General features: G+C 36.2%; 4 protein-coding genes across 6 annotated transcripts; all 4 read right to left on the bottom strand.

Moving 5' to 3' along the window:
* Nucleotides 1–5,601: 5,601 nt before the first annotated feature.
* Nucleotides 5,602–13,388, bottom strand: LOC107194989 (transportin-1). Of its 2 annotated transcripts, none has more exons than XM_015584720.1 (15): nucleotides 13,242–13,388; nucleotides 12,081–12,156; nucleotides 11,823–12,002; nucleotides 11,402–11,750; nucleotides 11,127–11,328; nucleotides 10,657–11,050; nucleotides 10,273–10,584; nucleotides 9,966–10,203; nucleotides 9,599–9,888; nucleotides 9,404–9,502; nucleotides 9,233–9,328; nucleotides 8,014–8,089; nucleotides 6,638–6,812; nucleotides 6,416–6,542; nucleotides 5,602–5,883 (listed from the first exon to the last, which is right to left on the bottom strand). In XM_015584720.1, exons 1-14 carry the CDS (start codon nucleotides 13,344–13,346, stop codon nucleotides 6,435–6,437), a joined length of 2,700 nt encoding a protein of 899 aa, XP_015440206.1. In that variant the 5' UTR covers nucleotides 13,347–13,388; the 3' UTR covers nucleotides 5,602–5,883; nucleotides 6,416–6,434. The 2 variants fall into 2 exon arrangements, with proteins under 2 accessions (XP_015440206.1, XP_015440207.1); XM_015584721.1 differs by having other exon boundaries at nucleotides 5,602–5,880.
* Nucleotides 13,389–14,109: 721 nt separating this feature from the next.
* On the bottom strand, nucleotides 14,110–16,710 carry LOC107194990 (F-box/WD repeat-containing protein 9-like). The gene is made up of 7 exons (XM_015584722.1): nucleotides 16,627–16,710; nucleotides 15,821–15,980; nucleotides 15,467–15,609; nucleotides 15,169–15,398; nucleotides 14,623–14,872; nucleotides 14,243–14,518; nucleotides 14,110–14,178 (listed from the first exon to the last, which is right to left on the bottom strand). Exons 1-7 carry the CDS (start codon nucleotides 16,708–16,710, stop codon nucleotides 14,110–14,112), a joined length of 1,212 nt encoding a protein of 403 aa, XP_015440208.1.
* A 1,022-nt stretch (nucleotides 16,711–17,732) lies between these two features.
* LOC107194949 (solute carrier family 52, riboflavin transporter, member 3-A-like) lies at nucleotides 17,733–19,118 on the bottom strand. Its single transcript, XM_015584659.1, has one exon. The coding sequence runs from the start codon at nucleotides 19,116–19,118 to the stop codon at nucleotides 17,772–17,774; it is 1,347 nt and encodes a 448-aa protein (XP_015440145.1). The 3' UTR covers nucleotides 17,733–17,771.
* An 828-nt stretch (nucleotides 19,119–19,946) lies between these two features.
* On the bottom strand, nucleotides 19,947–22,185 carry LOC107194864 (solute carrier family 52, riboflavin transporter, member 3-B-like). 2 transcript variants are annotated; one of them, XM_015584572.1, is made up of 3 exons: nucleotides 22,052–22,185; nucleotides 21,083–21,715; nucleotides 19,947–21,009 (listed from the first exon to the last, which is right to left on the bottom strand). In XM_015584572.1, the coding sequence occupies exons 2-3, from the start codon at nucleotides 21,292–21,294 to the stop codon at nucleotides 19,947–19,949; spliced, it is 1,275 nt and encodes a 424-aa protein (XP_015440058.1). In that variant the 5' UTR covers nucleotides 21,295–21,715; nucleotides 22,052–22,185. The 2 variants fall into 2 exon arrangements, with proteins under 2 accessions (XP_015440058.1, XP_015440057.1); XM_015584571.1 differs by lacking the exon at nucleotides 22,052–22,185 and having other exon boundaries at nucleotides 21,083–21,873.
* Nucleotides 22,186–24,726: the final 2,541 nt, after the last annotated feature.

Here is a 24,726-nt window from a genome sequence, read left to right as displayed (position 1 = left end):
CCTTGTCCCATTCGTGCTCCTCGCCTATTATTTTCTTCCATCCTCGACACCTGAGAGTTTTCACGCTCGAAACCGAAGCGTTTTAAATTCCTCGTTTTTCGACAACGGTGTGAAAATCGTAGTCCGTCCCCCGTGTTAAGCTGCGTCTACACTATATATATACCAAACTAGGGTCATAGAACAAATTGTTACATAACATGTTACAAGATTGTACCTTTTGAACGAGTTTGTAACAAGTTCTTATAACATTTTGCATCTCATTATTTAATAATGGCGTTATACTTGATGGACAACATATAAGTTGCTATCACTTTCTGTGTTTCTAACTTTGCTATATAACGTGTTAGGCAAAATAGTGTACACGCAGCTTAACAAACTCACGCGTAGAGAGATCGTCAAGAGTAACCCTTGTTGTCCAAATATATAAATTTATCAATATCTATTTCCTTTTTTCAATTATTAACCCTCTAATGGTAAGGTCCGGGTCGTATCCGACACAAGTTGTTATAGTTCCTCTTGTGTTGTCCTCACTTTATTTTTTTCGTTTTAAAATATCTCTTATTATTTAGTAAACATTTAATACTTATATTATTATACATGTTATATAACAAATATAACTGAAACATTATTCCTTATTATATAAACAAAAATACAAGTTCAAGATAATAACTTCTTTTCATTCGTCTTGAAAATAATAAAAAAAACCTCAGGTCGGATCTGAGCCCACATTACCAAGTACGATTTCAAAACGCACCTTTACATTCGAGGGTAAAGGATTTACTTGCGATCTCTCTCTCTCTCTCTCTCTCTCTCTCTCTCTCTCTCTCTCTCTCTCTCTCTCTAGCGACGAGTTTACACGGAATATCCTCTCCCTTACGTGCTAGGCAGTCAAGGTAATGAAACGATTTAAAAAAAAAAAATAAATAAAAACAAAAGAACACCGTGTTGTTGGTTTTTTTTATCTTTCATTCCTTTACGTACTTTTTTCTTCTTCTGTTATACCGAGTGTGAGACACTGGACATTATCCGGATTCGCTGGCGCTTGCGAGACGCGAGAGAACAGAGAAAACCGATTCGAACTGGGCCGACGAGAGATCCTCGAACCGAATTTGAGAAAGATAACCACCTCGTTCCGTGCCGCAGGGATAGGACAATCAGGTACTAGGAACAGCCCCAACGAACGTTCCCATCCTCTGTCTGAGCGAAACAGGAAGATATGCTTGCTTGCTTGTTTGTGTCGGTGTGCTTGCCCAATCGAGAAGAACCTGCTATACGTATTATTCGCTGAAGAATCATCGTGTGTATAATTTAAATAATTACAAAGTAGATTCACTACCATCTAGGTTCGAAAGTATGAAAAAGTTCTTTCGAAAAAGGATCGTGTGGTCAAATAAGACTCTCTGTCAGAAGTTACTCTTTTCGTTCTTCGTTTTTACATTTGTTATAAGTGTTTAAATTCGATTAAAAAATTCAAGTATACGTGCTAGCCTGGAAGCCACATATATATATATATGTAAAAATTTACGTACACGTTAAGTGCTTCCCGATTGGAATCGAAATATATAACACGTATATACATACGTACGCGCGCGCACACACACACACACACACACATACACACGCGAAATTGTATACAGGAGTAATATGCTATTGCACAATGCAAAGTATAATGTAAAGTTCGCCAGCAGCAGCGATTATACGTAAGGTTTTCAATGTTTTCTTTTTCGTCTAAATTAATCTCGACACCTGTGCTCTCCTGAGTAAAAAGAACTTGAGATTACACAAGCATTTTACACGAAAGATGGTGATTCTTTTTTCTTTTGTTCGTTTTTTTTTTTCGAACGAAAGGATGGGAACTCGTTCCAAACGCTGCCCGCACGAAACATTATGATTAAATATAATACACACTGTATAATTAATTACAATAATATAGTATTAATTAAGAAATATTACGTTAATAGTTATTATTTAACCACGTGTATGGCTCAGTCTATTACGCTAGTTTTCATGCAACAACAACAATAAAGATACAACAATATATTTTTACTCGTGTGTTTGTTCAGTTTTTAATTCACACTATCATTTTGTGGTTCTCGTTTTATACCTTTTAATATCTCCTCTTTCCATTTTTGTTTCTTGAATGTTTGTTTGCAATCATCCCCGGTGCATTTTCCCGCACATACACGCTATTATCCCCTTGCACTCTTAATTGCACACTCGCTCTATATTGTATCAATAGATGATTCTTTATGTTTACGTTCATTTACAAATTCATTTTGCGTCCTTATCTTGACTGAGAGCTCCGAGCATAATAAATAATTTCCGAGCCACGCGTGATCTCGTAGGGAAGCCTGTGCCCTGTTGCTTACAAATAGTCGTATCTAGTTTCCGTTATCTCACGTCGTACAATTGAAACTATATATTTACAGTGATAAGGAAGGGAACCACGTATAAAAAGAAAACACGTTCTTCATGCAACCTTACGAGATGGAGGTCTATAAATACGGAGTTGGTTATCATTGAAAACATTCTTGCTTCTGGCTTAGGAACTATTTAAAATACACATACAAGGTAGTGTCCCGTGTGATTGATCGGACAGAAACAGCTTCAACGTTCGAGAACAAAAAATGAACGTGGAATAACTGTCTTTTCCTTCTCGACGCTTCGTGCTTAGACGAAAATCAATTTTTTTTTAGACGAAAAAAAAAATCAGTCGTGCAATAAAACAGCAATTCCACGCATTTATCTGTTCCTTATCAAAGAATCTACTCCATTAGATCGTCGCTCGCACGACACAAACCTGTATATATTGCATACAAATCGAATATGCCTTTAATAACACTAGTCAATTCTGCGATAAAGTTGAGAAAAAAGTGATCTTACACGGCAATTATTTACATATATACGCGAGACATCATATTTAAAAAAAAAAAAAGAAGAAAAAGTAATAAAAAATAACAAGAAAATACAGTCGCGAAGAAACACAGAATATTTGCCCTTGTGAACCAGAATTTGTTTTGCCCTTCAATCGGGTCGACATGAGATCGCGCGTGGCTCTGTTTCTATTTTCATCCAAGCCCTTAAGTAATTATAAAAAAATAGTAATATCACAAAAATGGCGCGGGCAGGGCAAGGAAAGGACCAAAATATTGGGAGAAAGAGCTGATTGGCAATGGGGATCGTTTGCCAGAATTGACGAGCATGGATCGAGTCAAAAAGGAGCGGTCACGAATCGTTCTTGTTTCTGTTCTCTGCGTAGTCCATTCTTCCTCGTTATTTACCACGAGAAAACAGGCTCTCTGTTTTTTTTTTCTAGAACGTTATTATGTTATGCGTGTTTTCTTTAATTTTCTCTATCTCTCTCTCTCTTTTTCTTTGTTGCTCAAAATAGAAGAACAGTAAAATAATCATCTTATTTTCGTTTAGTGTCTATGGTATGATAAAAAAATATTCTTATCGTCGGATTGTACTAAACTAACACACTCGTTGGTGAGCACAGTGTGCGATACTCGACCGGAGTTAGGTTACTCTAGCCTCCGCTGGGTCAAAGAGAATATTGTGTATGTATGTTAATGTGTATCTTGCTCGGTTCTTTGTGGCGATTTTGTAAACGAAATCAACGCGGTTTTTCTTTTTCTTCATTCCTCATTTTCGTGTCTATCTCGCCTGCGCTAGTTCATCCTGCCAGTTCTTTCATTTGATTAATAAACTTCGAAGTTTGATTGACAACAGTGACTTGAAACGACGTTTCAGCGTAAAATTTCTCCGTATGATTCTCGTACCCGTTGAGTTTCATTTCGCGCCTTTCTTCTTCTTTTTCGTTTCACACGTTACATATACCCGTTATTCCGTGTCTCGTTTTAACGCAAATACAAGCGGAAAGTAAACTAAACGCGGTACAGAGAGCTTAATTAACGTCGTATGCGGTACTAAAAACATCACTTTTCGCCGAGACTTTTACAATAACCTCGCGCAGAGCTGCAGTTGCGCGATACATAAAACAACTTTGTTTTTCGCAATTTCGAGATGGTATTTATTTACTTCTCTCTCTCTCTTTTTTTTGTTCGTTCTTTCGTACTCATATTGTCTTCGAAAACACGGAACAAGCGCAAATCTCGATTACGATAAAAAGAAGCGTTCGCCTTTGGAACTGATCCGAAGAAAAAAAGACGGACTGGAATGACACTCAGTCTGCGCGTGCACGAATTTTCAAACACAACAGAGCCTAAGAGACGAAAGAATTTTAGGGGGAGATCAGAGAAAGAAATTTATGCTCTTTTGTGTGTGTGTGTGTGTGTGTGTGTGTGTGTGTGTGTGTGTGTGTGTGTGTGTGTTGTCTTTGTTTCTCTACGCGTTTCCCCTATCGCGATAGATTTCACGTCATAGATTCGGAAACACTGTGAATCGTTTCCCTGGAAAATCATAAGTTCTACAACGTATGTTTCCTCGGTTCGTTTAAATAACAATTGAACCCGAAGAGGTGGTACAAAGCAAATTTGACACATTACCCTATACTCTCGGTGTGGATATAACAAAAACGTCCTCTAAAAAAAAAGAAAAAAAAAAGAAAAAAAAATCGATCATTATCTATTTACACTAATAATGCTAACGTGATCCTAATTTAATATCTTTAACAAAAAAAATGTAATCACAAAAAATGGTCTGTCGGTTAAAACATCGTATGCACACGATATACGTTAATAGTAATAACAGTAATATATATATACATATATGCTCTATATGTACGTATATATTAGATAAGTATTTGAAATATTATGTCCCGCGTACACAACGGCAAAAAGGCTTGCCGTATAAACCTAATATCACAATGATAGCGCGCAAGGAGAGAACTTGTGAAAGTAAGCAGAAGGAAGAAAAAAATAGAAAGGGTAATTTTGGTTCGATACCGAACGGAATGGCACTTTCTGCGTGTCTCATCGTACCCGACGTTATGTTCTCAACGTATAAAAATACAATATTCTCAAAAACCTTCTGTACACTATGAAATTTCTAATAACATACTCTCTATTCGGTAGCTTTATCAAATAAGTAGCCTATAGGTTCTTTGTCCTTTCTAATGCTCTACGCAAACACATCGAATGGTAGAGTTGTCTTCTTGCACACCTCTCTCACTCTCTCTCTCTCTCTCTCTCTCTCGAACAAATTAATACTCGTCTATCTATTATCAATAGAAATTTTCGATCACAGTAGTTCAACAAGCTCTATAACGTGAGATCTATGCTATTGTTTTGTTATGATTTCTTTCTATTTTTTTGTGTTTTCTTCCCGTCGTTCGTTGCTGTTATCGACGACGGTAACACGGTTTTCTTCCCCTTCGATTAATATATACGCCTTGTTTTCTGTCGCTTTTCATCCCTTCCAAACGAATTTGAGAAGAGTCGAGACGCGAACTCGATAAAGAAAGTTGGCCTAGGCGTCGACGATCGCCGGCTTCATCTTCATCTTCTTTTTCTTGTCACGTTTCGATACGCGAGAATCAAACACTTGACAGTGTTACACAGCGCTAATGGAAACGGAGTGTACAGCGTGTAGGTTTTACTACGTTAAGTGCCCGCCCCCCTACCCACCCACCCACGCGTAACGTTTCGGCCCAACACGTTATTTTGTCGTTCTCATATGTATGTTCGCTTCTTCGTACCATTCCCACTTTGATATTTTGTTTTCTGTTTCTGTCCGCTTACAGCTTGCCGACTGCACAGCTAATGACGCATGGTTAGTTCCCCCGAGAGCCTGACGATGACCATAACACGGTAACGACAACGATGTTGATGAGAAGAGGCCGTGGTTTCACCCACCCACCCTGTCCACCCATAGTTCTGTTTCCCGCCCAACCCCTGTCGGCCTGCCCCATTAAGCGGCCTTCTGAAAGAGACACATTACTTCGCGTTACCTTCGAAAGTTCATCTTACACATCGAACGTATGTACTTGTAGCAAGAGCTTGAAGAAAGAATCGACGTGCGAAATGTTACACCATTTTAAGCTGATACTAGAAACGTTAGAGAAGATCATATATAGTAATATAGTGGAGTTACTATTGGATACTAGTGGAGTACTAATCGAGTCGATTTTTTCTTCCGTATTAGAGAGCATTGATGAAGATTCCAAAAGCTGTGCTATGTAATTAAGTGATAGTAACACCTCAGTGTCAACGCGAATAGTATCGATATAATTTAGTTAAGACCTCTGTTTAATAGAGCCCGATTAAAAGCAGTGCTTACATTTGTAAATCTTAATAACTCATTCGTGGGGTCGAGAGTTCTCGATGTCGACACCGAGGGGTTTTCATTAGAATTTTAAATGTTCTCTGACCGAGTGTATGAGTGAATAAAAACGCTCAAAGTGAACAGACGTTAATGTTCCTGAAGTATTATTATTGTTATAAGACCAGCTTACCGCGTTTAGGGAGGGCTGCTCAGACGCCATACATATTATGGAGTCGTTCACTGAGCTGTGGTGGGAACTGATCTGAAAATCGTTTCCAATTTTCCGCACCAACTTGATTTTTAAATCCATGTAGAATCTGTGGAACAGAAATATGCAGATATCGAATGTCGAGAAATGAAAATACAAATAGATGGAATTAACTTGTGATAATCATTATTTCTTTTTTTATACCTTCTGGAACATGTCTTTGAGATCTTCTCTTGGCGTCACCCAAGACGCGACTGCATCACAGAAGAAGACGAAATCTTGCACAACTCCTGCTGGATTCACCGTTATCATCTGACACATACCTCTGAACGCCGAGTCCTTTTCTTCGTTATCTCTTATGCTCCGCAGGGAACTACACCTAATAAAGTATTCGTATACATTACAGAGTGACTGATACACATACTGAAGAAAGGAGGTATACTTTCTTTGCAAATAATCGATATGCACTAACATTAAATACAAGCCTTTTGTATTCAGTAGATGAAATAGATCTTTTTAAACAATACGAACATTACATAAATGATGAATATACCTCCTTTCTACGCAATAGAATTACATTTACATTCATAAGAATGTGATTATGGCAAAAATGAGAGCTAATCACTTGGTATCATATTCATTCCAACAAGTTTATACATAAATAGATTCTTATGGCTAACATTTAACGGAGGCAAAACTTGACTTTATTGAGGCCAGTCCTATATTGTTTCCTACATTATTTCTTTCAAGTGTCAGCTGATTAAAAAACATAAATGAACATTGCAAACACTTTACGAGCAATACTAATGTTAAATATCTTTAAATAAAGCCTCACTCTATGCTCGTCATTTGTACTGGAATAATATGACTGGCATCATACAATTGTACGATTTCCTTAAGGTCTGGTTTACATTTGACATCTCTTTCATTTTAATCTCTCTGTATTTGCAAAAAAAAAAAAGAAGATATTAGCAATAGTTATGGTTACAGCATGAATGTAACTAAGAGAGTATATCTGGTAAAAAAATTAATGCTGTGTTATTGTTAACATGCAAAGGACACTTTTGACTGAGACTACCTATACACAGTGAAAGTATGTGGGGAGAAAAGAGAAAGGTATGTTTCTAGTTCTCAATGCAAGGCAATAATACATAGGCGAAAAGTAGTACACAGACCTAAATGTGACAAATGTAAACCTACCCTAGAGTCTCAAACTGCATAATTAAGGAGCCCATAACATACTTGCACGGTGGTAAATGAAGCTAAATATACTGTATAAACAACTGAATGTAAAAACCATTAAGTACTGCAAAAACCATTGGGCAAGTTTTAGTTGGGCCCGTGACATTATCACTAAAATAATTAATGCTACGTTCTTTCTCCGTGGAAAAAAAAAATCAAAATCATTATGGACTCGATTAAATAGTAATAAATGTTACTATATTCTTGCGCAAAAGTTCTTAGCAGCCCCTGATGCAATGTACAGAATAATCGGGAATAATATATAATAATAAAGTGCTAATAAAAATAGAAGGTAATATAATAATTAATAGAATATAATAATAAAGAAATTTACACACCACTGTCGGACAAACTGCTGTAACATGGGGGCGACGTCGTGGGGACACACATAACCTAGGCGACCGATCGTTATGGCTACGGTTTCATTTCATTTCGGTAAGTAGACAAGTGAAGTGTAGTGACCGGAAACACAAACAATAAGACAAACTGATAGCGAACCAACGATATCAACTCAGGCGAACATGTTGTCGTATTTTTTTTATAATTTTCAATTAACTTGTAATTAATAATATTTAATCAATAATAATCAATTTAATATTAACAATCAATAGAGACAGTGGGAACAGAGGTGAGAACATATGAAATACCGACAATGAACATAGGCAATACCGTGCTATTGTAGCTGCTGAAACAATAATAAAAATTAGATAGCAGCGTGCGAGCCCATGATTCGATAAAAACCGACATGAGTATGATATCTCTACCAATAAATATATACGTATAGATATATATGCCAATACAATACATATATATGTATAAATATATAGGTCAATACAAACAAGAACAACCAAGAAACACAGAACTAAAATTTTTGGTCGTGAGTTTAACGCCAATTTAAATATAACACTGGTCGAAACAATATCTGGGGCTTATAGATGCAAGCAAATAGTATAATACTGAATCGCAGTACATTTTCATGGCAGTAACAGCCATATAAAGCCTGCAGGCAATCGCACACCACTAAGTTAGGTCCAATGTACAAATACTAATTATTTAACCCGCTGATAAAACGTGCAAGCGTGGCCATGTGATGAACCACCCGAAGTCGTCAATCTGTGTGGTCAGTTACCTTCGATAATAATCATATATAAGAAAATGCACCTAAACTTAAATGCCACCGAATGCTCAGTCTAACGTGAGGACTTTTCTTTTGTTCATATACTTGGGAGACTTCTCATTGAATGGTTACTGTTGCCTGGGAATATACAGCTAGGGATCTGTACATATTCATCGCTTCTTTCCAATATACGGTGTCCGTAACCGTGTAAAACGACGCCTCAAATGAAAAGTTTCCCCTCATGTGCAGAGCATACTTCTAAGAAAAGGTATGTTACATCTACGATATGGGTGAACAGTAATAACGTAGTTGATATTATCGCAGTACTGAAGAAATGAAACTTTACTACTCATTACCTCCCTACCATTTAAAAGTATGCTCCATACGCTATACTGTGTAAAAGAGACTATATGTGTTGGAAATATTGTACAACTACTCACCCGTATTTTCTAACAGTGTTTTCGGCGTATTCGGTCTATTGATTATTTCAATCAGTTGATTCAAAACTAGTGGAACATATGCGCTTGTTTCAGATCCTAAGAAAAACAAAGTATGTTATCGTGGTAAGCGGAAATTAATGTCAGGTTTCCAGGTAAAAGGTAAATATTTACCGAGTTTTATAGCTATTTCACCGATAGCCCATGTTGCGTTATTACATACTGATATGAATTCAGGATTTAAGTTCTGTCCAAGTATAGGCATAAATTCCGCTACAGCGAAATAAAGTGTAAAGTTAGTTTACCTTTACAAGCTATTATGATTTCATAAGATACAAATTAGTTGTGCATCTAGCATATAGTACTCACGTATACATGGGAGAACATGTTGGAAGCAAGCCTTTGTAAGGTCTCCTACCAAGGCGAAACTGCTTTGTCTAACTTCGGGCATACAATCTTGCATACTTTGATACAACAGTTGCATTACATTGCTGTTCACTACCAAGCGTTCCATGTGGCCGTCCAATCCTTCCGCCAAGCCGCTAAGAAGATCTAACGCAACAATCATAAAGTCTTTGTCAGGAGCCTCAAACTGTTCTGGACTCTGGGTATTTGCTATATGTTGATTTAGCGTCTGCTCTACGAGGGATACACACCGCCTATTGAAAAATAATTACATATAAGCATTATAAATACTCCGAAATACGAATTCTGAATTATCGGCGAGATAATTTACCTGTACACGGGTTCGCAATAAGGAAGGAAACCTGATCGCAATGCAGTTGCAACGGAGGAAAGACATTCTAATAATGGAAAAAGATCTTTGTCTTCGTCTTTTAATACATTCCACTTATTAATTAATGGCGGCATAAGAAGGTTAATATAATCCGGTTTATTAAGATGATGACCCACTGAATCAGCAAGCGTACCAATTGCGTCGTACAATATTAAAAGATTTTTGTGTTGGTATTTGCCTAAGAACACACTGCAATTAGTATATCGAGAGCAAAGTTTTAACGGTACGTTTATGTCGTTATACTTACCAAAGGCGAAAACAAGTGTTTCAAGAATAAATCCAAGGTAAGGGACCAATTCTGTGCATGCTTCTTCTTCTAGCGTTGCAAATGCAGAACACGCAGCTTCTTGAACGCGTTTATTGCCATCAAGTATTCTTTTGAGTAATTCAGTCATTAAAGGCTTCAAATGTGTGTCATGTGGCTGCGCACAAACCCAATGTGCGTAACGACTTAATGTCCAGCATGTAATAGCGCGTACGAGCGCTTTTTTGTCACTCAAACAATTAATCAGATATGGAATTAATTCAGACAAATGAGGAATCATTCCACACATACAACCTGTAATAGTAATTCAGAACTTGTATTGTACAAGTCAACAATATACTGCAAAAATCATTGAGAAATAATTACCTTCTGCGATAGCTCCGAGTGCCAATATTCCAGATTCTTTTATCTCCCAATCTTGATGAAAAAGTGTTTCCTTTAAAATTGGTATTAGAACAGGTAACAATTCTTCTCTAAAGACATTTGCTAACATATCCAGTGCAGCAGCTGAACATTTTCTCAAATTCCAATCACTAAGCGTTGAATCGTCGTCACATCCATCTTCTGCATCAATGTCCTCTTCGTCACAACCACCATTCTCATCTCCATGTTTATTCATATTAGCATGATGCGTATGGTGTGTTTTTGACTTGTGAAATCTTGGTCTGATATCTTCTTCCCTGTCTGGGATCATTTCATCTTCTTCTACGTCTCCTTTCAGGAGTATTATGTCAATTTCAGAGTATTTCATACCTCTTACCTATAAAAGTGTATTATAGATTTATGCATACAGTTTGTCACATCTTGGACCATTTCCTTTTATAATGATCACTTACTAGTATAGGTACTAAACGAGTTAAATGTGGTGCAAGTGCTTCTTTACAAATTGGCTGCTCTGCTAATGAAAGCCAAAATTCACAAGCTTCTAAAGCAACACCTTCCTCTGGATCCTGGGTCCTCAATAACATATATTCTATTATATTGTGCATATGTGGTATTAATCTATCCATTCGGACTTCAAGCAACATAACCAAAGCTCTGTAACAAATAAAATTACACGCTGTAATCTCTTCATAATACTTATAATAGGAAGTAAGATATATAACAATACCTGCAAACATTTTTCCTAACTTCGGGATCGTCATCATTAGCTAAATGGAAGAGGTTCTCCAGGAAGCTATCTATATGAATCATAAGGGCCTGTGTGCGATGAACAATGAACTGATTAACACAGGCAATGGCATGTGATCTAATTTTGGGGCTTGAATGTCTGAAAAATTGCAGGAACTTTGGGATCAAAACATTTAAAGGTCGATTAAGTGCATCCGAATCTAAAACTTCTGCAGAATCTTCACAAATTTTTTGAAGAGCGCCAAATGAACCTTCACAAACATTTAAATCTTGTGAATCCAACATTTGACAAAGTGCAGGCAACAACTCTGGCCATGTGGTCAATTCACCTATTCAGAAATAAAAGTAATGTTAATATTGAATATATCCGTGACAATCATTTTATTATTAAAAATATGTACCTTTGGATGCAACAGTAGTTATTAAAATGCCAACAGTTGCACGGATCAGAGGTGATGGATCGCCAACTGCTGACAAACATTCTTGCTTGATAAAATTTGTAACTTCTGGTAAAAACTTATGAAAATGAGCTTTAACATTATTCTTCAATATCAGTCCACTAAGAGACCTCGTGGCTTCATCTTGAAATAAAACACACATAATAATCAATAAATCCTACATACATAATACATTATCAAATTCATGTTTGAAATACATACCCTCTGATGTGAGTTTTGTTAAAACAAAAATAAGATAATTGTTGAAGTCTGGAAACTTATTTAATTCCTCCAATTTCTGAGAGAGAATCGTTAAGGAAAAATGTTTAAAGAAATGGATGCAAAACTTAGTAATAGCTTATGTGTTTTGCAAATGGAAAAAAAATTGTTCATTTATATAACAACTATAATTATCCGTCACAATTTTTGCTATTATGTAATAAAGAGACAAAGTTATTAATATACAATGTATCAGATACAAAAAAATAATCTCAATAACATGGCACGAAAGTTGTATGTCAATAAATCTCTAAAAACATATATATTTATATAACCACAAGATTCGTAGTTAAACGTTACATACACAAATACAATACGAATACAATGAGAGAGGGAAAAAAGTTTGCGTGGAAAAAATTAAAGTTTCCCCAACTGTACATTCTTGTGCCAGCTGTAGTTGCGACAAACACACTTCCATCAGCGTCCGTTTGCGCGCATCGTTTCCCGGAGCCCGTTTAATTAACATTACGGCCGTGACTACACGCAAAATTTATCGATTAATACAGTCAAGAAAAACAAACTCGTTGGAGCGATAACGACATTTCGGACGCGATCCGCGACAGCAACCGCGGGTATCATTAACATATTTCTTGGCGCTTGAGTACAGCTCACGTGTTATTCGAGAAAAAGCGACGAACTTTCGTCGGTCCTTTCCCACCAGCCCTATTATCGAACCAAAAGATAAGTTCCACCGAGAATCCACGAAAATCACCGTGAAATAATATGTTCGTCTTCATATGAAATTCGTGTTTGTCATGATATGGTGTCCTAACAGCTTTTCAATCGAATCACAGACGGCAAAAAAGGGGGGTCCGTGACAGGCTGCGCAAAAGCGCGCCGAACGTTTCCGTACCCCTGGACTGAACGGACTGGCTCGGTAGCCTTGGAATAATTTTCAACATGAATCCGCAGATTTTTACTCATGAAATCTAGGAATCGTGTTCGAAATGGGGAGCTTCCATGGTGAAAAGCACGGCCCCTCGATCGACCTATCCACCCGCTTCACTTGTGTGTTACCGCGTCGCGGGTCTACTCACCGGGAATGAGCCTGACGAGCGTATTTTCACAGCACGAAACTATTTCGATGCGACAGAGAAAGGATACTTGTTGCACAGCCCGTTGAGTAGCCGTATCTGGGCTCTGAGACTCCTTCAGGAGCGTTAAGATTTGTCTAAGTCCTTCCTCTTGCGGTTGCCACGCCATTTTCATCGTGTTTTTCAACAGCACCACTGAACGCAGCCAGCCTTCTCTGACCTCGCAGATAAACGGAAGCTCCCCACAGTTACCCCCACCACCGCGCCACGAAAGCATTTGGATACCGGCTAACAATATCAGGATACTTGGGCTGCTTTCGATTCAGCCGCACCATTTGACACGAGTTTAATATTCGAGGATTATTTCGTGGATATTTAGCATCATTCCGGGACGATAAAACATTTTCGCGTAATTCATACGGATAGACAATTGAATGTTTTTCGAGGCTTAGCAGACGAACACTTCCGGCGATGGCAGAGACATCGATCGGCTTATTGCCTCGAACTCGGATTTGGATGAATTTGAATTGTACTGGATATACTATTGGGTCATTGGAAAAAGTGAAGATACGTTTGTAATATGTACAACTAAATTTCTTATAACGAAATATCGTGAACAAAAGTCTGAATACACTTTGCATCGCCAATGAGATTGAAGAAGTTCCTCGAAAATAAATCGAAGTAATAAGAAAGTAATCGAAGTAATTTGTATTAATTCTTTGTTTTTATCTTCAAAAAAATTTTAAATTCTAGTAACGACCCAATAATCTGGATAATCAATATTAAAACAAACGTAAATGATATAGGGTTTTAAATATGATGAATTAACAGAATTTCTTTCAAGGTCTCGAGATAAGTAATTGATTTAACAGTATAATTAGCAAAGCATTTATTAAATTTCTTATTAAAATTTAAATAGTATACAATGTATTGTAGCGTCACTTCGGTCTCCAAATTTCGATCCCATCTGTACCAGAATAAGCCAAAACATTGTTCGAATAGTCGATCTGTGAATTAAAATGTGTTTTATAAATATATCTTACATAAATCTGTGTAATCCTAAACACTTACACCAGCTATTTCGCCATAACTAGATTCCAAGGTGTCAAGGAGTTGTGGAGGATCTGTAGGACTGGATATTCTAACTGTCTCGTCTGTGGAACTTGTGATCAAACATCCTGGTGCAACACGTATACCATTTATACCTTTTTTATGTTTAGTAGAGAAACATTTAACTACTTCAAAATCTTGTTTTGGATCTAATATGTGTAACTTTGCACCATTATCTCCTACATACACTATATCTCTCTGCATACATATACTCTGGGGGAATGATTCTTGTGAAATCTGTAATGCATATACTTGAATCATTAAGGTTGTATCAAATATAAAGTAATTTTAATATAGTTATCGCTACTTTTTCCGAGTTGTTGTCTATGTTGGATTCTTACAGTAACATTTTTCATAATCTTTCCTGCTCTCTGATCCCATATGGACACTGTTCCGTCTTCGCTAGCAGATAGAATAAACTCCGAGTTCATGGCCAGTTTAATAACAGCTCTTCTATGCGGCACGTATTTTGCAATAAGATTGGAATTTAATCTTGTATCAAATACCGATACAGTTCTACAAAACGATCCCGTAGCAAACAGGGGTAAATTAAGATATGACGTGATACATAACAGAGAACCGGGAACGAATCTAAAAAATATTTAATACTTATATAAAACATTATAAGCTTTCAGAACGATCTAATGCTTTGTACAGTGATCTCTGGCGGAGCGGGCGAAAGCATGCAAAAAATGCTAAGCCGTATTTTTGCTTGATTTCATCTTTTTTCGTGAAACCTTAAAAAATAGTACCTGCAGTTTGGTATTACTAATTTTGTGATGATATATTATTAACGAGTTATTTGTTACAGATAAAAATTCATGCCTTCCTCGCTCAGCCTTCCCATAATAAGAGCAGCGAAAGTGATCATTTTGGTCCTCATGTACTTCTCGTAAGTTCTGATGTGAACAAGACCACAGTCGGTAAGTCCCCATGCTTTAACAGTTTGATCCCAGCTGCAACTGTAAACTGTATCATCTATAGATGTTAAGTCCCAGATCCATCCATTATGAGCATTATTTATACGTGTAACATTCTCTTTTTCATTGTCTTTCGTGGGAAGCTTCCAGCATACTAATGTCCTGTCTCTTGCTCCAGATATACAAACATTTCCATCCTATAGATATAGAAATAAATATTAACTCGTTATGCATTTATAAAAATTATATAAAATAAAATACGAACCTGCATTAATAGTAGACCATCAATGGTACTGTATTGTGCATTGTAAAGTGACACTTTCTCCATAGAATCATCTTTCCTCCACAATGAAGCTTGTTTTTCTAATGCAACGCATGATAACTTCCAAAACAGTTCATCATCATCAGCTGAAAAAATTATATACATTTGTAAATACCAGCAAACGTTATTAATGTATAATAATATATTCCAAATAGGATGAAATTAGATTTCTTGTTAATTTTTTAGAAACTAAATAAGCAGACTTGATACATGAAATATGGTATGGTAGAACTAATTGTTATTATTTACAGAATGATTGGTCATGCAAAGCTCAAAGAGCTATCAATTTGAGCTAACCAGGAGGCAAAATTGGAAAATCTGTATGTGGATACATGTGGCTAATTCTGACTTTCCATAGTGAACCATCATTTAAAATCTCATGAAATTGTTTACACACTAAGCTCAAGCCACGTACTAAGGTAGATGCATCTAGGAAGGAGCAGATGTGGAGAAATATCTGAAATAATAATAATGAAATGGTATTAGCTTTGTTTTGTTATGCCCAAGTATTCTGGTTATTTTAAGTTGTATATACTTTAAAATATGTGATAATTTAAAAAATATATGTCAACTACGTATGGCTTGTGTAAACAAACTATTTAATATTATTCTTACATACATAGATGTATCATCGGCAGAGAACCGTACGTTTGAATGTGGTTGTACGAGAATGGGCATTTAAAAATGGCGACTGTGCTCCACTAACGTTACGATAAACTTCTCGGGATGTTCTACTTGTTTCTTAATAATACACGTTACAGTTGACTGCTGACAGAGTTTATTCAACTTCATACTTTTACTTGGGAGATACGTATTCATTTATTGTTCATAAAAATGTTAATAATACGAATGTGCCAGAATGTATTTTAATGACAGTTGTCTATTGTTTGTAAACAGGGAAGGTAATTAATGTTCACACTTTGGTGCTTGAATGCAATTGGCGAAAACTTAATAAGAACGGTGAAAGTTATTTAAATAATATGGAATACTGGAAACCTTTTGAAAATGAATAACGTACATATTATCAGTCGTTTGCGTACTATATGATTGGTGAAAGGTATATAAGTATATATAATTATTAAAGAAAAATTATAAATACAAACCTCGATTGGAAGATCCAACAATGATAATCTGGTATCCGATTGATCATCTTTAACTTGATCACAATTTTGTTTTTCATCGCACATTTTAATCTGAAATAACGAGTACTAAATATTGTTTTTAAACAATATCATTCGATCGATAGCTAAACTAGTCAGTGATTCAACTCGCAATAAGAACAATAAGAGACGACAGTTGTTGTTTTTTTAACGACGTTGTTATTTACCGTTTTAGTTCTCGTGTTCAATGTAGCTGAATGTAGCCTTGTATGAGCGCGCATGACTCACTTACGACCTCCGTTTAATGCATTTCAGGAGCACTTCTAAGACAGGGCTGGCAACCGGAGCTGCGTGAAATTTGAAATAAAAATATTCGAAACACCATTTTGAATAACAATTTCTTTTTCTAGTCATTCATTTTAGCTATAATTTTTACGAATTAATAAAGCAACAACATTCTGAATTATAAATCGGTTTATTAAAGTACAGATCAATGTGCAATATTGCTTCATGTCTACGTAACGCAGCACGCATTTTGTATCTCAAACGAATTTTTTTACCATTCTGGTATAACAGTTGTTAAAAATCAGTTAACAATCAATAACTTACAAAGTACATTTAGGCGTTTACCGTAGTAACAGATATATTATGTTACATACTATTTTCAAAGTAACATTTTGCACATTACTTTTATATTCATAGTCATTGTATACAATCTTATTTCATGACAAAGAAACAATATTAAATCAGTCGATTTATGGAATCTCAAGTACATTGTATTGGAAGGCAATAAGTACTTAAGAAAAAAATAAGATAGTTACACAGCATTATTTTGCAATATTTCTCTTCACACATAGATTGATAACATTTATTCAACATCTGCAATTGTCTTTATATTATCATTTCTTTATCTGCATTGACAATAAGTGTATTAAAAAATGCAGACACTTGTGTACAAATACAAAAATATTAATTTTATATGAAACATATATGTTCTATCATTTTTTTTTTGGATTAATATTTTGATAATTTGCGATCATATTTTTGTACACAAACGACTGTATTCAATAGATGATTCATTAACAGTGTTACAGCAATCACCAGTCCTCAAAAACAGTGCATACAGCTATTATAATTATATTACTTCATTAATTACAATTATCATGCATTTTGAAATAATTTGTGAAGTTAATTGCCACAAATGTAAGTACAGCACCACTTGCAGATCCTATTTGCATAAATATTCCTGCTTTAAAGAGCATTTTGGGTAGCATTGTATTTCTAAGTACTGATACAATAGTCAATTTTAAATAGGAAATAAAGCCTGTCAGAGCTGTCCATGCCAAAACAACGAGAAAAACGCCAAGCGTCGTTTCTTGCAGTGGTGGAGTAGGTGACATTAATGCTAAGTATGTAACATAGCTTCCAAATGCAAGGCATATTATAGATAAGTAATTAATACTTCTTATATCAGAGACTACAAACCAGTATGCTAACAAACATACCAATGGATTTGCAAACTGGGCCAATGTAATTGATAATTTGTATGCTACATTTCCATATGGTAAGCAAGAGTAAGATTGTATGCTAGGAAAGAAACCATTGTTGAAGAAGCAGCAAATAGTTAATAGCAAAAATAAATAATATTGCACTTTTGTTACTAAGTTCTTCTTCTTCTTATCGTTATTATAATGATCAAAGTCCTTATTTGTTTCTTCTAATGGTAAATTTGTAATATTGTGTGTATTATTTAACTCGTTGGAAGTTTCATTAGACACTGTATTATCAAACTTATGACTATCTTTTACATTTTCTGCTAATGAAGAATATTCTAGAATGAGAAATGCAGTTAAAGATAAAAATAAGACGATAAAAATGAAAAGAAAATAATCGTTTGAAGAAAATTTTAAACCCCCTTTAGAAAAATCTGTGGTATCATTTTTATAAGTTGTGCATTCAGACATGTCTACGATTCCTTGAAATAAAGCAACTACACTTGGTAATACACCACTTAAACCTTCTCCTATAAAGAATGATACCAAGTAATTTTTATTAAAATTACGAAGGTACGGCATAAATAATACAGAGCTAAAACATCCCACTAAAGCATTGAAGAATGTTAAAATGAATAATGACAAACTATATTCATTTCCATTTATAACAGTTTTTTCAGAATAGAAGAATACTAGCAAACACATTGCACAACTGCCTGAAACTAACAAACACAGTATCAACCAGGAGTCATTTATCTTCCATTGAAAATGTTCCAATATGGTATAAAGTAGAGGTCCAACATTTGCAGCCTGTATCACTAGTACTAGATAAGCTGGTAAATTCCAGCTTTCAGGTAAGGTACTGATAAGCACAGGTACTTGTACATATATCCCATTGATACCAATCCAAGTAGATATGCCAAATACAGTTACAAGAAGATGCACAATCATTTGATTTTTTCCTTTGCATCTTTCTTTTGAATTGTGTGAAACATTTGTCATTTTATCATTTAAGTATACAAAGCCAGAACGTGAACTTATTCCTGAATAATGATCAACAAGCAATTGAACAGATGATTAATTAGATCTCCTTTTTATACACTATACATATATTATATAAGAATTCAAATTCTCACCTCAAAGCTTGTAAAGCTTACAAGTAAGATATTTTAGAAAACTTAGGGTTCTAGTTTTTACTACACTCTGCCCAGAGAAACTGATGTAATGAAATCATAGTGTCTACCTTCAACTGTTGCTTAATCCGAACAATAAAATTTATCAGATAAAACACCAACATAGATTAACTTTGTATGCTTTAATTGACAAAATGACACTCAAATTTATGATGAAATATGATCAAATATTTTGTCTTCCTACAGAAGACAAACGTTTTATAACACTGTTGCAGAACTAATGATTATATAACACTTGTACTCTGTATTGAATGTACATACAACAGTAAAAAAATATAATTTATGACAGTCAAAAATATAATTCATAATATCAAATATATGTGCCGAAATATATAAGGTTCCCTTAAGTACATTGATTGATTTGAATTAAATTAAATTCCTTTTAAATGTATAATTAAAAGTTAAGTAGAAATGCATTATCATACATATATCTCACTTGATATATAACTGCTTCTGTATATTTAATCTGTACTAGGAAAAATTAAATTATTTTTCAAATGGCTAATTCTTTTTCCCCTGTACAATGATCTTTAATAGCAGGCACTAAGAAAGATTTTATCCTTTCAGCTAAATTTTTATAGAATGTTATATACTCGTATAATTTTTCAATAGATTTACTAAGCTTTCATACAGGGTGTCAATGTCCACTGATTGCTGAACATGGAGAATAAGAATGAAATACCCTTGCATGATTAACCAAAACAAATGTAGCTATTGCTCCAATTAATGAGCCAACTTGTGTTGCCACACCAGTGTAATAGAGACCTCTGCCAGGATCAGGCCTGAACAATGTAGTAATACCTAATTTGATGAAACCTATCAAACCATTAATTAAAATCCAAGATAAAACAACTAGCAATTCACCTATCCATGTGTTTTGTAAAGGTGGGGTAGGCGATGCAGCAGCTAAAAAGCACACAAAACCAGAAAGTACTATAAGAACTGCCGTCAAGGCACTGAGACAACTTACTTTTGGTATTTTAATAACAAAACCTAAGGACATTGCCAATGGACCAGCCATTGCAGACAATGTAACAGTTAAATGATACACAACATTCCCATATGGTAAACAGGAATATGATTGGATACTTGGTAATGTACCATTACCTAAGAAACAAACAAGGGCCATCATAATTAATAAATACGAATACACTTGTGTAGACATTGTCCATCCAGAATTAGTTTTATAACTTGGTGGTGCTCTTGTGTCTGTTGGTAATGTCTCCATGCTTCCTGGGAGCTTGACACGCTCTCCAACAGCTACAGACAAATTATTTAATCCCAAGAAGGACAAGTAACACAAGAATAACAAGCTACCAACGAAAATGAAGAATGCCTGAGATGAGAATCTGGGTTCCGGATAATAAGATTCTGATGTAGTAGCATTCACACATGTTGGATTTCCACCAACACCTTGGATTAATGCTACCACACTAGGCACAAACCCACTGAGCCCTTCTCCTACAAGATAGGACACCAAATAAATTTCTCTATAGTTCCTCATATATGGCATGAATAGAACCGAACTCGTACATCCGACAATAGCTGTTACAAACATCAGAGACAAAAGAGCAGTAGAGTGCTCATTGCCAAATATTATTGATGTTTTATTGTACACAAAAGCCATGATAAATGTGGCTATTGATGCTGCAGCTAAGAGTATGTAAGTAATATATTTATCATATGCCCATGCATTGTACCTAAAATAAAGAAAGAAAAACAGTACTAATATAATCACTAATATAGAACTTATACATTATATCTATAACTCACTTTATATACAACGTATAAAGTATTGGTCCCAAGTTTGCAAATTGTACCAAGACTACCATATGTGCTGGAAGACTCCATCCTTCTGGAGCACTGTTCACCAGAAGAGGTAGTTGAACATATATGCCATTGACACCAACCCATGCACCAAGACCAAACATCAGTGCAAGCAGGTCGACTATCAACTTTCTGTTACTTAATTTTTGGCTCAACATATTTGGTGATTTGTCGTTTATTAACAACAGTTCCACATAGGTCGACCGACCTTCTATTTTATCCCCTTCTCTTGCCGTTTTTGTTTTTGCTTCTTTTTAAACAAAAACACGATGAATGTTTTACCTTATGCTAGACAATTGAGCAGGCAGTTGACAGCGTTTATTTCCTTATATTTGATACTTCTCAAACTGTCTTACGCAACGATAGCCGAATCAAAAATGTGTTTCAATAAAGAAGAACACTGTTTTTTCTGATTCGGAGATTATCTATTAGTTTAATACTGATTCGGTTTTGCAGTAGAGTACTCGTAGCTGGTTCTTCTTTCAGGTGGATGTGTTCCAGAATTGTTTAGCAGGCTCGAAGAGGTTTCATGCGCCGTTTCAAGATATTGTTCTGCCGCTTCTTCGTATAAAACATAACCTATCACCGAAGGACAGTCGCAAGACGATTTTCAACGACTTTAATTTTCTATGGATGCGCAAGGCACGTTTGAAACTCGCGGCTGCGTGCACAAGAGATCAACGTGGTAAAAAAAAACCGTTGAGACAACGCATTGAAATCTGCAGCAAAACGACCAACGACCCACATGCAAAGCGGCTGACAGCCGCGGCACAACTGCCGTTCTCAATAATTAACGCGCCGCGAATCCCCATTCTGAGTAAATACATACATATATATTTAGTTGTCAAGTTTCTATCGAGGTTATCAATACATTGGCGGATACACGGTACGTTAACTAGATTATACCACACTCACCATACTATGTCCCAATCGAGTAGAAAAAATACTGTCATGTTTAATGTAAACTATCGTTATGTGACAGTTTATTTCCAATTTGAATTCATAGGTACTGCTTCTTGTCCTTTCTATTTTCAATACAGCAAGATGATAACTTCCATTTCTTCGAGTCAGTACAAGAATTTGTCATTGTACATGGTCAATTGCTGCCAATCGTTTGCACAGGATGTTTGGACTTTTTGCTTGGAGTTTCGTATTTCTGTGATCGATGTGAGATTCAGGTATTTCGTGATTGTTTTGTTTTACTGTTACGAGAACTCGGTGCGTTTGATACAATCGCGAACTACTAAAGGAAATCAAAAACACTTTCGCTGGTAATAAAAGGAATTGAACGGAACAGTTGTTTGAATTTAAGTGTGCAGTAGGTACATTAATATAATATCCAGCATTTGCAAGATACACATGTCTTGCTAACGAATAAATAAAAATTCATAAATAATAGATTTCATATTACAACATGTAAAACACTTAAAAATAATTTTTAGAAACTGAAGTTGATCAGCTTGGCTTACGGGAGGGACAGGTTACAATGTACCTAACATATATGTATATAAACAGTTCGATGGAAGGACTGTTTATTTCGTTACACGAGGTTAGGAAAGGAGAAATAAGAACCACCATCAGTTGAATATAGCAAGAACTTTATAAAAGACGAGGCAGACTCACAGATGGTTTAAGTACATTAGTATATATATAATATATCCTCAAAACACTTTGAGAAACATGTGACGGTTGCGTTCGCATTTTTGAATAGATCACACGGATGAAAAAAGGGGTTTGTCCTTGCGTTAGAGGTGCGTTTACATCGTGCGTAAAAAGTTACGAACATACATCAATCGAAAAAGAGTCGTCACGAGGATTAGAAATTCGAAAAAGGAAAGGCTCGACTTCCTCTGCTCATTGTGTCATTTTGGTTTTACCGTCAAGAAAGGTATGCATGTGCTTCGGTTTTGTCACATTTTGTCCAATCGTATCTGCCGGAAGTGGTGGACGTTATCGTACGTCAATACAAACGGTCGTAAAATACATATATTTTGACGCGTCGACTCGTTTTTTTTTGTTATTGTTGTTGTCAGAATTCTCGAAAGTATCGTATTTTTTCAGCTTTTCTTTTGTTTCTTTTTTTTTCAAGTGACGGATAAAATGGCGTAGGACACACGCGTCATTGCAAATGCCGCAGCGTTCATCCACGAAAGAGAGGAAGTCGCATCGAAGATAAGAAAAAACGTGACGCCTCATCCGGCAAAGGGTATACGGAGAAAAATATACATTACTTACGGGTAAACTTACCGGCGAGATAAAATTATTTCGAGTGGTGAATCGTGTCTCGGGCGATCGTTTCGTGAATTAACGCGGGTGGATATAGCCGCGTCGATGTTTTTAGGAGGATCATTATTGTTTTCACGGTGTCGTCGTCTGCCAGCGCGTGGAATTTAAGTACATACACGTTCATCAAGAACTGCAGCATTTCTTGTTCCTTTTCATTATTTTTTTTTTTTTTTTTTGTAGAAACGATCACTTATCATCGATCGCCAGACGTCGGATTACGGAACATTCGTCGAATTCGATATGAAAGATTATAGAAGACAATTGAAATGCAAAAAGCACTACCAAGGAGAATTTGATTTTACAAGTGTTCAAACGTTCCATTTTCGAAGTCAATTCAAGGATGCAAGTTATGTAAAAATGCGAGGGAAAGGGATCCGCTAGACGAGCGTTTTGTTTCGCCCGCCGAATATTCTATCTACCTTATGATATGAATTCTGGTAGGGCACCAACCGGGTCCAATATATGCCAGCAGTTATGTCCTCCATATTTCAGATCTCGTTTTTAAAGAAAAACCGATAACCCGGAGCTGGGTGCGATATTAACGTTCGCCGCCGTCGATCTCCCCCCCACCCATGCCCTCCCGGCCACCCCCTCCGTGAAAAGAGTTACAAACCCGGAATATCGATGGACAAAAATTAATTATGCGACGTTGGAGTGGGGGATTGCAATATCGGCGGATCTGGTCCGTAGAATCGGGTTTGGGTTAAAGGCCATTGTCCGCCATTTACATAGCCAAAAGCTGCCCGAGCTTTCCATCCGTCCAAATTAAAGCGTTTCATTGGGAACCGCTTTAATCGTCTGTAACTCGAAAGTTAGGAGGTGTTTGGGGGGAGGGGGGGGGCTTAACTACTGATACAATGTGTGTGTGGAACTCAACAACGATTAACAAGAACGACCCGAAATCGCCAAGCTATATCAGCCGCGTCTGAATCGAACGTATCTCCTTAAAACAGTTCGGAATTTATAGCGATGGTCTCGAGTGCCCCGTATTAATAGTCAATTTCCCCGAAGGTCAATTGTACCCGATAGGCCTGACGCATCATTCCGTCGTACGCGAATCGCGGCATGATCGTCGCGACAGCGTAAACAGCACGAAGATGATTTAAGAGATAAACAAGGATACGTAGATGGACGGCGATAGATACGATGGAATACAGATGGAAGATGCGATCGGATGTCGAAGAGGATGAGAACCGAGTGAAACAGGACTCCTTGACCCGACTGACATGGCGATCCGTCTGATAAATTCCGAACGTGTCCACTCTATGCTTCGTGGTTCTGGACTGTTCCTAGACGACGACGAC

This window comes from Dufourea novaeangliae, unplaced genomic scaffold (assembly GCF_001272555.1).
Source record: "Dufourea novaeangliae isolate 0120121106 unplaced genomic scaffold, ASM127255v1 scaffold8, whole genome shotgun sequence".
In the NCBI taxonomy this organism is placed as follows: domain Eukaryota; kingdom Metazoa; phylum Arthropoda; class Insecta; order Hymenoptera; family Halictidae; genus Dufourea; species Dufourea novaeangliae.
The sequence above is the reverse complement of the archived record's forward strand: the minus strand, read 5'-3'. Positions and strand labels throughout refer to the sequence as shown.